The 15747-nt window shown below is 33.9% G+C and overlaps 1 protein-coding gene across 2 annotated transcripts; it reads right to left on the reverse strand.

The window, feature by feature from the left end:
• Positions 1–525: 525 nt before the first annotated feature.
• LOC104103492 (phytyl ester synthase 1, chloroplastic-like) lies at positions 526–11870 on the reverse strand. 2 transcript variants are annotated; one of them, XM_009611406.4, is made up of 13 exons: positions 11575–11870; positions 10113–10164; positions 9918–9973; positions 9118–9276; positions 8919–9023; positions 8341–8447; positions 7750–7871; positions 6846–6954; positions 5407–5537; positions 3038–3407; positions 1511–1624; positions 1067–1164; positions 526–941 (listed from the first exon to the last, which is right to left on the reverse strand). In XM_009611406.4, exons 2-13 carry the CDS (start codon positions 10160–10162, stop codon positions 641–643), a joined length of 1722 nt encoding a protein of 573 aa, XP_009609701.1. In that variant the 5' UTR covers positions 10163–10164; positions 11575–11870; the 3' UTR covers positions 526–640. The 2 variants fall into 2 exon arrangements, with proteins under 2 accessions (XP_009609701.1, XP_009609700.1); XM_009611405.4 differs by lacking the exon at positions 11575–11870 and adding an exon at positions 10487–11537.
• Between the last annotated feature and the right edge of the window lie 3877 nt (positions 11871–15747).

A 15747-nucleotide genomic window follows, 5' to 3' on the forward strand; every position in this document is an offset into this window, starting at 1 on the left:
ATGAGATAATGAAGCATATATTTTTTCTGCCTCAGTTCTTCAGTTATATCCACCCACTTCAGCTCTAACCAACAAATAGTCCGGAATCCGAATATTATGCTTCTTAAGGACGGTATATTATCCTCTTGCTAATGTTGAAAACGACCCCAAAAAGATATGGTCATTTTAAGTATACATCTATAACGATCAGATGTATGTCCCTTCGCTAAAACTGGTAGCTGAAAGTCAAATTTCTTGTAGTGGATCAGCTGCAGTTGATGCACATGTTGTGATGTTAACAGGGAATAGTAACTGCAGTTGAGTTTTCATATTGGAGCCTAGTCAGTGGCTTAGCTTGAAAATTGAACTAAAGTAGGATCAAAGTGGTACTCAATCTAAAGACCCTTAAGAACATAGGTGCAATATGTACATAATCTTTGACAATTAGAACAATATCTGCAGAAAAATTAAAATTGTTTCTGCTTGATCAAGTTCTATCTGACACTGATGCAAGTTATGATAAAGATTTGATATTTTCCTTAGTCATTGGTGGAAAGCTTGCTCATATTGGGAGAAAATTTTAATATACCAACATAAAATTGAACCATGAATACGTATACATCATCTACTATAAAAATAAATCTAACTTCTAACTCATCACCTAATAATCAAATGTTGGGACATCATCAAAAGTAGCAGAAAATGCTCTATATGTGGTCCGATCAATGACGCTTCGGTAAGGATCCTCCTCTCTTTTCTTAAGCAAATAATTCATGCTATTTTGAACTTCAGATTTTATATGCAAGTACAATTCTTTTGCTTTCTCTCTATCTTTCAACAGGTCCTGCCTTCCCTTTGTATGAATAGGTTTTCCAAACAAGTAGTAAAAACGACCGGGTACCTTAGGTAAAAGGCCCGGGAGATACAATGTTTGATTGGCAACCTCCCCGGTCATACCCGTCCTACAGAAAAATTTATAGAACGGTTAAAAGGATATAATAATAAATGGTTCAGAATGAAAGAGGCAGGAGCGCAAGGAGCAAATATTAGGAAACGATACGAAAACAATAGGGAACCATGAATGAACCTGACTGTTACACCCATCCTCGCCACCAGTTCGTTGTCACGCCTTATCTGATCACTCAATATAGGAATCTTTTTTAGGTCGTCATAGTCGAGAACTAACTGCAATCAGAACAGCTAAGATCAGGCAAGAATATGTTGAGAAATGGTACATAACTGGTTCCAATTCCAAGAATGAACAAGTCACTATATACAGATCAAAGGGATAAGTGAATAGTTCTTCCTTGTTCTACTCCTATTTCTACGAAAATCTCTTTCAAGATTAATTTATTCGAAAATGCAATATACCCAAGAGAAAATAACTCACTGCAACTTCCAAATTGAAATGAGACTAGCTAACAGATACGTGACCAAAGCTTTTAAGGGAAATAATATCAAGGAACCAAAAAGCATCATTATTTCTTCTAATGTTACAAAGGAAAATATATGTAAGACAGCATAAACAAACCTGTGCTATATCATCTTCCCCAACAACGCCAAATGGCACAATTGTCGCACCAAATCTTGCAGCCATTCTGATGAATTCTGGTTGGTCAGGCCAAATCACCTTGTACTCTTCTCCCTATCACAAATACAAAACCATCAACATAGGAAATAACATCACAAGGAAAAACCCTAACTTGATGACAATGAGGTTATTGTTATTTTCTTGTCATTTCGATGAGGTACACTAGAAGACAGCCAGTCACCAGCCTTTCTCTTCAACTTACCTTTGTGAATAGCAGTTACAGAAAAGCACAGAAAATTATACTAAATCCACTTTGAAGCAAACATTTCCAAAAGAAAAGGTGATATTCTCACTTTGTTATTGGGAATACCAGTTGTAACATATCCCTAAAAGAGACTATGACTACATAAGCTCTGTCGAAGTTCAAGAATATAAGGTGCTTGTTCTTATGTTAGAAGTAAACTGTTAATAGTTAAAATGATAAGAGTTAGAATATTTCAAGATTCAATTCTTAAGTAAGATATATCACACAATGGACAAATATTGTGTGTATTGAGGTTGATACTTAAAGTGTGTCATGTATTCATCATATCGTCAATTATTTGATACATTAAGTTTCTTCTCTTATTTTCCAGCAAGAAAGCATTGCTTTGTTATTTTTGCGTTGCTAGATGTCTTTATCAAATTCACAAGCAAAATGAGCTTTAATTGCTTATTAACGTCACTGACATCATAAATAATTTTTTATTTTCCAGTTAAATTAGCGTCCTCTTTTACGCCCTTGACATTCCAGTGTATGGAACTAACGAGAAGTAACAGACAACCTAAATCTCTAAAACTTTTCCAATATGTCCAGTTAGATTCTTAACTAACTTGATGGGAAGTTCAGCCAAGTTATAACTTATAAGAATCATGAACTAACACATTATGCATTTTAATTAAATAACACATATAGAGACATTTATACACATGCAGAAATGTAGTTTTCCTGCATCAATTTCACCATTTAACAACTATGAAATGTTATATAAAGAGACACACTAACTAGACAAGTGTATATCATAGTGGTTAGCTTGCCACCAAATGGAGGCCACTGGCTAAGGTGAATAATTGCAAAACAGTTAAGAATCTCCTCTGTGAGCCTTTCTGTTCAGCACTGGCCTTACTTTTAGCTAACGGTACTTTTCCTTTTCTGAAGTGAGTTATTTTTAGCTGTCCTTAGTTGCAAGGAAATTCCATCTTTATGGTTTTAGGCATATATGAGGGGTATACTCCCCCATGAATCCACTATTCATTAAATTCCTCTAGTTACAGAAGAAAATGTATCTACAAGCAGAGAATTCCAGTATTAAGTACCAGTAATTCACATCCTAGCGTAAAGGTAAGGAACTGGAGTCAAGAATGATTTTAAAGTGGATAACAATTTTACCAGACTTGTAGGAGAAGGCATGAACAGCAATAGTACAAGGCTTCCCATTTAAGAATAATATAGAAGATGGAATTAACCAAGGGAAGATTATGACGCACCTTACGATGTAAGGCCTCACGGGCACCACCAGGATACAGCAGAACATGTGACTTTGTTGCAAGCAACTTAAAAAAGTTGCTGGCAGTGACAGGCGTAGCTCCATATAGTCTCAGCATGTCAAAGATTGAACTTTCATTAGTTTCACTCTCAATCAGCTGAGTGAACAATGTTGGATGTGCTATACCACGAAGTAAAATTTTCTTCTGCCTCAAATATTGTTCAACAAGAGGGATTACTTCTAAACCCATAAGCATGTGATAACCAACCAACAATACAGGGCCTTCACATGGGACCCCTGCTAGACCTCTTATAATTTTCCCATTTTCCATTGTGGACAACATAACTGAACAAGTAAAATTGAGATACCATCTGCAATATCATTTTGCATAATATTAGCCGCAAGGTGCAAGATATTAACACGCATGCATTATAAATCAAATAGGTAGCTGAAAATTTGTTAGTTTGATTGGCGTATTAAAGGAAAAAAGAAAGACTAATGCAATTCGGTTATAGCTCTATGACCCAACACCTTCCTAGAAAATAAATTGCTCCAACTTCAATTACCTTCTTACAGGTTTGACCAAATAAAGGAGCATGAGCTTTTGCATAATGATAGTTTTCGTCCCAAAGTGATGGACGTTATAGGTTCAGAATTCAATTAAGCACTCTCGTCAAGGGATCAGACTCCTTAATCCTAGCAGGGCTGTAGTTAAAACTTTATACATGATGTCTTATCATTATCTAAAGGCGATAAGGTAATAAACTTGTGTCACATGAAATTGTGTTCTTTTTACACCCTTGCCATGTTGATTATTTCCTTTTTGCATTTAAATTACTGTTAGGAATTAAAGAATACACTACATAACTAGATGGAACATGCACGAAATGAAGATCATACATCTGAACAAATATTGTCATGTTACTTTCTCTCATTAGCAAAATTTCAAATTATATCACATAGAGCGTTCTCAGCGAAAATCCTTGATATATCTGTTGCATAACTAAAACACATATACTTTGCCCAACACTTTCAGAGTATTTCATCCAAAACAACAAAGCTGCAAGGAGGAATCGACAAGCTTGGTCACAAGTAGAGAATGAAACAAAATCACAAAACCATGAGCAGGTCGAAGAGGAGAAAAAAGGGAACAAAATATAAAAATTACTGAAGGTGCAAATGGCAGGATTGCCAAAGATCATTCAAATACTTCTAATGGCTATGTCAGTCATTTATGTCTATCAGTGCTGCAGCAAGTGCCAACAAGGAACTGCTACATGAACAAAGTGACAGTCAACTGAGCAGAGGTGAGATAGTTGAAAGAAATTAAAACGTGTTCAAGTGAATAGATATTTATTGCTGCATCGAAGCAAGTAGGACATGCATATGCTTCACATGGACATACATATACACATGGAGATAGAGAGACTCGGGAAAGAGGAAGAACGCACATAAAGAAGCAAATATGTGTTTTATACATGTGGAAACGTGTAATCATTGATGTAGATACTGCTCACTAACGGCTTAACTATGGTGGTAGCTTTTTGCAGATACATACATTTTATAGGTTAAAATGGAGGAGGACTTTATCTGTTTGGTTTTCACCATGCTGTTTTAGTATGTCAATGGAGCTTTTCGTGCAATGTAACCTTAATTCCAAGAAAAAAGTTCAAAAGAGAAGGATGACAAATTAGCGTCATTCCCCTGGTTGTTTCCACTAGTTCAATCACCCCTTCCTCTAATCACTTATTCAAGTAATTTTGTCTACCGCATGGGCATTCAATGATGGTCTATCAGTGAAGACTTTGGCCAATCTCTAGATTCAAATTGACTCAACCTTCCTTATATTGCAGCAGGGATTTCCTATCTCCTTTTCCCCTTGAAGTTTAATGACCTTACACAAATCGCAGTCGACCAAAGTCTGGTCTTGCATTGTGGAGCTTTGTTAGGCAGTGACTATTTTATTGTTCTAAATGCAAGTCAGCATAGGAATTCATCACAGATTGTTAAATATATATTTGCTTCTCCACGTCTTTATCGATAAAGGGTAACAAATAGAGGTTACTTGAATATTTTGTCAAAATAGGTGTGGTTCACAATTAGTCATATAATTTAAATTAATGTTAAGCTGTAGTTCAAATCAGCCCTCATTTGTATCACATATGCTCGACTACACAAACATATGTATTCTACTACAGACCGCACAGGGAAAGAAAAGATCATGCAAACAAGAGGGAAAAAGAACAAAGAGAAACAAGGAAGAACTACTGGGAAAAATAGAAAAAGGAAAAAAGGGATAAGCTTATGCTCGATGATATGCTACAACCAAGTATTTGCCTGATGCACCTTATGCTCAAATAGTCAAATTACCGAAAGTCCTGGACTGCTTTCTTGAACTCTGACATACTAGGAGGCAGAAAATCCATGACATAATCATGCCTTTTTGAATGACGATATTTACTAGTACCTTTGATGATGGATAGCAGATTAATACCATCTTCCTGCACAATTAAAACTGCAGTCAACCAACTGCTTCAAAGTTCCCACAACAGAATTCATCCACATAGCATAAGGTCATGTTACAGGAATACAACTACCAGTCACCAGACTCACCAAAAAACATAAGAATCCAAAAATAAACTCTAATTTTCTGTCTTTTTATTAGATTTTCTACTGCAGATTTCAGACAATTTTAAAAAACTGAAACAGAAAGGGGAAGAGAACATAGAATTACATCTGCATTTAGCAAAAAATAGGATGTTCCATTCACTACACTCAGGCATTGAGGGGGATGTACACTAAATTGAAATGGAGAAGGAATAGGCACTGACTTATTAACCCTCGCCAGGCATGAATATCAGATACCATTGTAGCTTTAAATTTTTAACGAGGGTATGGAAAAAATATGTCAAGTTATAAAAGGCAGAACAACAACAACAACAGAAAGGGGAAGAGAACATAGAATTACATCTGCATTTAGCAAAAAATAGGATGTTCCATTCACTACACTCAGGCATTGAGGGGGATGTACACTAAATTGAAATGGAGAAGGAATAGGCACTGACTTATTAACCCTCGCCAGGCATGAATATCAGATACCATTGTAGCTTTAAATTTTTAACGAGGGTATGGAAAAAATATGTCAAGTTATAAAAGGCAGAACACATAATAATAATAATAATAATAATAATAATAATAATAATAATAATAATAATAATAATAATAATAATAATAATAATAATAACAATAATAAGAAGAAGAAAGAAACAGAAGAGTATATGTTTAGTAATAGCTGTGTAAAATGTGGCAATTTTATTTTTCTAATGCTACTTTTACTGCAAACTTCATGTTTGAACTTGATAAAATCTTAAGCATGTTCAAATGCCATTATTATCTAAACACCGAACACCACTTGAGAAAAAAAATCTAAAAGGTCCAGATGGACTTGTACTTATAGAAAACTTTTAAATTATTCAATTGTTCTAACTTCGAAAACTAAGAAGTGCAAGCTGCAAGTGGCAGCTTATTTTGGATCGGTAAATTAAAGTAAGAGTGAAGTGTTATCTTAATATCTATTTCTAGGGCACCTAGAGAAACAAGAAAAACAATTGGGAATTAAATCAATATGAAACTTAAATTTAAAAACAATGATAAGTTATCGAGGCTCCCTACAGCTACCGTCTGATTAAACTTTAAAGTTACCACAAATATAGTAAGGACAGTAACTCCTGAAAGAAAGCAGTTAGTTTTATTTTTTTTCAAGGAAGAAGCATGATAAGAGCCCAAAAAGGGAAGAACTCCCCACTTACCAATAAAATAGCATGTCCATTGTCTTTGAAGTACCGTACTTTGCAGTTTCTTAATGAACTTGCTAGCCTCTGAGCTTCATTTGCACTTGGAAGCACGTTGTCCTTGCCACTATACATTACAATTCAGTTACATCACTTCTTGTTTTAAAATGTTTATCCAATAGGCAGAATAAATTCAAGCTCATGCATGCATGGAATACAGAGAGAAAATCCTACAGAAGATATTAGCATTATTAGCAATCTTTCCCTCATAAGGCAGAAGTATGCTCGTAAGGATATACATCAATTTAGGTTCCATGAGATTTTTTTCACTTTTCAGAACATCAACTAAGAAAGGTTAAAGAATTTAATGGAACCGAAGGTGATGATTATTATGGAAAAAGAAAATTGATGCTTATTAACTATTATGACCCCTAAAGTATAACTTTTACCTTATCAAAAAAACTATTATGACCCCTAAAGTATAACAACTGATGAAAGCCTAAGTAGAGAGAGTATTTCTTTTGCATGAGTTATTATCCCAGACAAAAACAATGAAATTGATTATTGCAATTTCGTAAAGCAAATGATAACTACTCCAAAACAGACTCTACCCATGAACTTCACCTTCGCTGTAGTGAAAGATATTTGAATTAAATGTTTTGCTCCAAAGACTACTTATATGCTTCGTACTGCACGAGATGATCCACCAAAAAGAGATAGAACGAAAAAATAAAAATAAAAACCAAAAGAGAAAAGGTGAAGAAACATAAACTAATTCTTAGATAATTGGTCTAGAAAAGGCCCATGAGGCATAACTACAAGGCCTAGTGTACCAATATTCAGAATTGAGCAAAACGCTTTAACCTACATACCCGCACAAAAAACTTCAGTCACAACAACATAAAGAGAATAGAGATCAGACCTAGCAAGCACAAGTACTTCAGCATTAACAGCATGGAGACGGGAATTTGAATAAGATGAAGCAGATCTAAGAAGCTTCAACTTCCAGAGAAGAGTTGCCTTTGGTATAATATCAGCCACACCCTGAAGAAAGGGAAGGGATACAATTACTGTAACATGAATCCCTAAACAATTTCCTAGCGGAGAAAAATGACATGGAACTTCAAATCATTTGAATGACCAAGCAGAAGCATCTATCTTCTTATTTTTCTTCTTTAAACAACGGCCGTTCTTCTTCTTCTAGTATGCACATTCTCCTCTTCTGCTACTTCTAATTGTGGCCTTCTCTTTTCTTCTCTTTTCTACTCTCTTAGTATAATTTCTAGAGTAATTAAACATGAAAAGTTCTGTCACTCATACAAGGAGTACTGTTTTAATTTGATCCAAGCTGTGACAGAACTATCATTTTGGTTAATATCATAGTTATTATCCTAGACAACAAGTGAAGAAACTGAAACTAGCACTTGCTAAAACCAGTCTATACAAAAGTCTTCCTTTAGCAATAGAGAAACCTAAATCCAGGAAGAATCAAAGTAGTTCAAGCAGAACTTACAGAAAGGTGGGCCAGGAAAGCAGTGAGGTTGTCAGAGAGATGTTGAATAATTTGTCTAGGAGGAAGCATGGAATCAATGTTAACCATCGCCATCTTCATTGGATCACCTGATGCAGAAATGGCACATTATTTTGTCGACAATATGAAGAACTTGCCAGTTGCAACTGCACATTGTTCATCAATGTAAAAGGGAAAAAGGACGAAATAAAGGGTTATAAGAAATATATCCTCTTCAACACAATTTTCGAACAGGAAAAAATCAACAAGAACTAAGAATGCATAAGCAACTCAATTTTGGATTGATGTCTCATAAAGTTCCGAGATTACTCCAAGGTATAATCAAGATTTATGTATGGTACAAGTTTCTAGTAGAAGAAATATCAACACTATGAACACTTGAAATATTATTCAGCTAAAGAGGAAAATGACGACCATCAATTAACACGCAACGGTTAAAATTACAAGAATGGAAACACATATCTTGTTAAGATCAAAAATCAAAGAAACATTTCAATAAATGCACCAAGAAACTTGGAAGTTACAGACGATTATATTCTGGGAAAGAGATTGAATTATACCCATAATAAAGCTCAGAAGATAAGGGACTGTCACATGAAATTCATCAGGCAAAGACTTTAGAAGAGGAAGCAGAGGTTGGAGAGGCATCCTGCCAAATGAAGTTGCTGAAAGATACAGAAACTGATAATTAGACAATGGATTATTACCGCGTGTCATAAGGAGTTACAGTAAGAAGTTGCTCTCTTTCTGATAGCTTACCTGGATTAGCTAATATTAGAACAAGGTCAATCTTAGGGTTACGAGCAGCAACAGCAAGAGCCAAGCACCCTCCAAATGAATCTCCAACTAAATAAATAGGCTTGTTTGGAGATGAAGCATGCCTCATCCTCACAGTTTCCTCGACATATTCCGCCAGCTCTATACGATTTAAGCAAATAGAATATAATCATAAACTATATTCTTTTCCAGCTGTGATAAATCTCACTTACAGATGAACCAAAACCAAAACACATTCAAGCATCATTCATAATTTCCAACCCCAATCTCCAAAACGGTAAAAAGTAGACCTTTACCTTTTATTTCAGTTCTTAAAGCTTTTGGCTGGCGGTTAACCATACAAAGGACAACTATATGGAAAAGAAAAAGAAGTAGAAAGCAAGAAAACATAAAACTCCAATTTCTTCTCTCTGCCAATTTTATTCCCTAAGCATGTGATTAAGTAGTTTGGTTCTTAATTCGATCATTCAAAAGAGAGAAACATGTGAGATAATTGGAGAGACATGCATAATGTCAAACTACTGCCTTCTATATTGATTTCCTTCCATCAGCCTCCAATGTGCCTTCTTCAAGTAGTCACCCAAATTCTTTCTATCAATCCTTGCAAATGCAGGAACCTATGATATTTTTTTAACTCGCTTGGTGATTTTGTACAGTAAAGTTTCTAAAATTGATACGTGTTGCAAATATAAACATAAATCCAGAATAGAAGGCTTCTTAATTGAACCAACCAACAGATGCACAAAGCACTAAATAAAGAGAAGAAAGAAAAAATACTATACCGTCAAACGGTGTTCTATCATACACAGGAATATGCAAGCACCAAACCTGAAAAACTCTGCAACAAGCAAGTTACAGTATCATACACTTGTGGAATCACGAAGCTGACTGATTGCTGCCTCGGCATCAATAGGGAAAGAACAATACCAGAACAGACGAATATTATTACATGTTATAGAAGATTGTGTGGTACTTACTTCCCAAGAGCCTTCTCATGTAAAACAAGACCCAACCCAGTGCCATCCATTCCTATACATTCGAATAGCGTTCTAGTTAGTAATTCAAATCCAACAATAAAAACTGTATCCTAGGAACAGCATGCATGGCTTGCTGAAATGTACTGCTCCATCTAAAAATGCAAAGGAAAACCCTCCACAAATTCAACAATAAAAACTGTATCCTAGAAATCGCATGCATGAGTTGCTGAAATGAACTGCTACATCTGATTGATTCAAAGGCTTTTCCTCAAATTTTACGACTACCATACTAATATTAATTCCCCTAGCTGTACCACTAAATTATAAGAAAAGCTCTGTTCAATCATTATTTTTCTTTTCATTATGAAGATTACCAGGCAGAAAAAGAAGGAGAGGAGAGTCTTTCAAAGGAGGGCCAGCTGATATGGGAGTAAACCACCGCGGAGGACCTCCATCGGGCTTAATAATGTCCGATCCTATCTCAAGAAAATCCTTCACAGTTTGAGTTCCATATCCGTCATCCCAAAGGGGTTCCAACTTGTCATGAATATCCTCCTTGCTCTTCTCCTTAATACTTGAAGACAGATGACCGTTTTCCACATCATCTATTGGGATAACTTTCTCCCTTTCCTCAATAGATGGTACACCATTAACTCTAACAGTATCTGAAGACAATAACGTGGAGTCCCTGCTAGCTAAGCACCTGATTTGAGCTATACACTGAGGCTTATAGTCTTGGTTAAGAGCAAAACGAGGGGTTGCCCAGAAATTTCGCAGAAGAGAAGCCATGGTTTCTGCAACCAATGGCCACAAACTGCAAAGTTCAAACTTTTGAACAAGTACTGAATAGGCTCCAAAATATAAGCCCTCTCTCTTACTCCCTATATGTTTATGAAAATAATACTAGAAAGCGAATTTAACACTTTCTGTCCACCACTACCATCAAAAGGAATGACAACAAGAATAGCTGGTGAAAGTAAAAGAAACCAGAAATGAATACCTAATTTGCAAAAACAAAGAAACTTTGAAAATTCAAGACTCCTCTAATCACATGAAATCTGAACAAACAGACCAATTAAAGAAGCTTAAAGACACAAACTTTTGTTAGATTCTTGTCTTAAAAAAAAGGTCTATTACAACAAATAAACACACACAAAATAAAGCAATGAATTCACCACTAGTACTTCATAGCTAATCCAGAACAGACAAATTAACCCTCTCAGTGAACATGTGAAAGTGGAAGGTGCAGAGAGATATAGTAAAATAAGGCAAGTGGGGTCTGACGAAAGTACAACTTTTACATGTGGCCTTACTTGAATAGTTGAATTGAACTATTGAAACATACCATCCAATTACAATATTTTACAAAATTCTTGGAGATTTCTCGAGATAACAAAAGAAAATGCACTGTTCATAACCAATTAAGAAATTGTAAATGACGTGAGATTGGATGTTTACTTACCAAATCAGAAGAACCCATGTGTGGCTTTTTATGGGAGATACACTCCATTAATGAGAAATTAAAATGGTAAAAAATGCTAGAACTTTTGCAGAGAATGGAGAATCTCGTAAGTAGCTTGAATTGTTTGATGGTGACTGTTGGTGGAGAATTTGGTGGCAGATTCTATAATTTGCAAAGTACCTAAAAAGTTTCCTCCTTTCTCTTTTCTTTTCTTCTCTTTCCTTTTCCTTTGAAATAAAACTATAACGGAGTAATTATTTTTCCCGTAATAAACTCTTAAGCATAGTCAAAATAGGGAAATTTGTACTTCTCTCTTCAAATACTTTGATATGTGAAATTCATCCATTTGAGTAGAAATGTTTTTCTTAAAGACTTTTTTTTTATGTGACGTCTCATTTCTATCCCCATCAAATATTTAATACAACAATTTGGGTGGATATTAATCTTTTCTAGATTCGCTGTCATTGTTGAGCAATAATGAATAAAATTAACATTGATCTTCTCTAGATTTGCTGTCATTATTGAGCAATAATAAATAAAAATAATCATTACATTAGTGTTCTTGTTTGACAAAGTTAAGTACATCCCTATCTGAAGTGATATTTGGTTAGTGATGTTGCCTAAAACTGCATAAAATTGCTTTTATTCCCACCTAAATTTTATAGAACGAAGAATAAAATACCTTTATTACTAACACTGTATTATTAATATCCTATTATAATCCGTACATAATATGTTTCTAAACTATACTATTTTTCTTCTTCATCCATGCATAACTTGCTTCAAAACCAAAGGATCCCTCCCTAAGGTCATATAAATTATTTGTATAACTTATTTGGAGTATTGTGTTTCTTTAAACAATTATCCCATACAGTAGAGAAGTTCTATGAAAACACAAAATCAGAACTCATATAGAGCAATTCTGTGGGTAGAGTTAACAACGACCTTAATGTTAACTTGTACCCATTTTTTAAATTTTTTTTAACTAGTACCCAAAGTTTAAATAACTTAAGCCTTTTTCTCCTCTTTCTTCTTCTTCTTCTTCTTCTTCTTCGTGTGACAATAAATTTATATTGTGTTTGTGAACATATTTTAAGGTAGTTTATGGTGTTTTACAATGGTGAGCTGTTGTGACACTTTATTTATTTTTACTACTAATTAGGATTTCTTCTACTTCTTTTTCTTAATTGCAAAATGGATTCGTTAGAATTATTGTTGTTTTGACAAATTGATGATTAGGTTTTGTTCTTGATGATATTTGGAGGTTATGTTTCAAATTTGAGCTCATTTGGAGTAGATTTAGGTGTTAAATCGTATATTGATTGTTAAAATTCTAAGAACAAATTTATGTTTCTCCACAATTTGAACTCCAGTCCTATTTGGCCTCAAGTGCATGAAACCATTGGTTTCACTTCAGGCCTATTTGGCCTTATGTGCATCTATAGTATAATATTTTCACTTCGGGCTAATTTTTTTTAAATTCCACACCATATAAGTCTGAGGTTGATCGTAAAGTGTAGGCTTGCTTGCAAAGTGGGTATAATTTCAATTGTGATCCCAAAATCGGGTATAGATGCAAAAAGCCCCGACCTTAATTACATTATAAAAATGAGAACCCCCTCCCCTCCCCCTCCCTCCCCCCCCCCCCCCCAAAAAAAAAAACATAAATAGCTCAAAAATCCATTTCCATTTTCCCAAAAATTTCATTTACTTTTTCCTCTTCTCTTATAGCCTATTTGGCCAAACAGGAGAAATCAACTTATTTTGAGAAGTACTTTTTTTAAAAGTGCTTTTGAAAAAAGTATTTTTGCAGAAAAGCAGTTTGTGTTTGGCTAATCAATTTGAAAAGCACTTTTGATCAATAATTTGTGTTTGGCCAAACTTTTCAAAAAGTGCTTTTAAGTATCAAATTACGAATAAGGACATGAATAGATTTGCTTAATAGTTAATATTATAAGTATAAAAAAATAATCTTAAAATTTTGTTCTTACATGCAATAATTAAATCTTTTCATTTTATTTAAGTAAAATATGAAAATAAAATTTTAAAATACTTAATTCTTTTAATATAAGTTAAATATATTAAAAATCATTCAACAAAATATAAAAATATTCACCCCTAAAGTCACTATATATTAGAAAGCTATCCTAAAAATAATAAGAAATTATTATACATTAATATCCTAAGTATTATGTTTAACGGTTATTTTGGTATATACTATATTTTGTTAAGGGTATTTTTGGTAAGAAGAAAAGTCAAAACTACTTCTGCTTCTGCTTTTGGGAAGAAGCTACTTTTTTCTGCTTCTCAAAAGCTGCTTCTGCTTCTTCCCAAAAGCACTCTCCCCTCTCTCCCCCCCCCCCCCAAAAAAAAAAAAACTTGGCCAAACACCTCAAGTTAGGGGGAAAAGTGCTTTTGAGAAAGAAAAAAAAAAAATATTTTTGGCCTATTGAGAAACTTGGCCAAACATGCTATTATACTGCATGGGCTTGGATTTGCTGGGATCAAATTGTAAAAATTACACGTGGCGCCCTATTTAGTCGTCCCCATTTAACCCATACCCACTTTTTTAAAAAGTTTTAACTTGTACCCACTGTTTAAACAATTTCAAGCATCTCTATCATCCTCCTTCTCTTCCTTCGTTAATAGTTGTACCCACTGTCTTATTCATCTTGTTTCTTTCTTTCCTCTTTTATTTTCTCTTTCTTTATTTATTTCCATTAATTTTGGCTCTTTTGAAACTTAAGATCGCCGATTTTTCAAATATCTTACATGGAGCGTAGTTATATATTTATACAGCGTGAATGTTCTATCATATTTATTTAACCTACGGGTTCGGTCAAATTACTATTTTTCCCTCAAAAATAAAACTTCAAACCTCTTCATGTCGAAAATATCTTTCATTCTTTAATCTTTGAAATGAACAGCATCAATCGATGTTAATCATGATCTATTAAATTCATTGTTGTTTAGAACTTCAGCTCTAAGAATGCTGAAGTTCAATAAATATAAGCAAAAACTTCAGCTCCTAGAACGCTGAAGTTCAGCAAATACAAAACAAACTTCAGCCATGAAGTTCATCACAAACAAAACAAAGTTTCAGCTAAAACATGTTGAAGTTTAGCAAATACAGAACAAAGCTTCAGCTAAAACATGCTAGAGTTTAGCAAATACAGAACAAAGCTTCAGTTACTAGAGCAATTACAAACAAAAACTTCAGCCAAAACATGTTGTTATTTTATTGAACTCCAGTCTTATTTGGCCTTAAGTGCATGAAACCATTGGTTTCACTTCAGGCATGTTTGGCCTTATGTGCATCTATAGTATAATTTTTTCACTTCGGGTTAATTTTTTTAAAATTCCACACCAGATAAGTCTGAGGTTGATCGTAAAGTGTAGGCTTGCTTGCAAAGTGGGTATAACTACAATTGTGACCCCAAAATCGAGTATAGATGCAAAAAGCCCCGACCTTAATTACATTATAGAAATGAGAATACCCACCCCCCACCCCCAAAAAAACACATAAATAGCTCAAAAATCCATTTCTATTTTCCCAAAAATTTCATTTACCTTTTCCTCTTCTCTTATAGCCTGTTTGGCCAAGCAGGAGAAATCAGCTTATTTTGAGAAGTACTTTTTTCAAAAGTGCTTTTGAAAAAAGTATTTTTGCAGAAAAACAGTTTGTGTTTGGCTAATCACTTTGAAAAGTACTTTTGACCAATAATTTGTGTTTGGCCAAGCTTTTCAGAAAGTGTTTTTAAGTATCAAATTACGAATAAGGACATGAATAGATTTGCTTAATAGTTAATATTATAAGTATAAAAAAAAATAATCTTAAAATTTTGTTCTTACATGCAATAATTCAATCTTTTCATTTTATTTAAGTAAAATATGAAAATAAAATTTAAAAATACTTAATTCTTTTAATATAAGTTAAATATATTAAGAATCATTCAACAAATATAAAAGCATTCACCCCTAAAGTCACTATATATTAGAAAGCTATCCTAAAAATAATAAGAAATTATTATACATTAATATCCTAAGTATTAAATTTAACGGTTATTTTGGTATATACTATATTTTGTTAAGGGTATTTTTTGTAAGAATAAAAATCAAAACTACTTCTGCTTCTGGTTTTGGGAAGAACCTACTTTTTTCTGCTTCTCAAAA

This window comes from Nicotiana tomentosiformis, chromosome 1 (genome assembly GCF_000390325.3).
Source record: "Nicotiana tomentosiformis chromosome 1, ASM39032v3, whole genome shotgun sequence".
Classification (NCBI taxonomy): domain Eukaryota; kingdom Viridiplantae; phylum Streptophyta; class Magnoliopsida; order Solanales; family Solanaceae; genus Nicotiana; species Nicotiana tomentosiformis.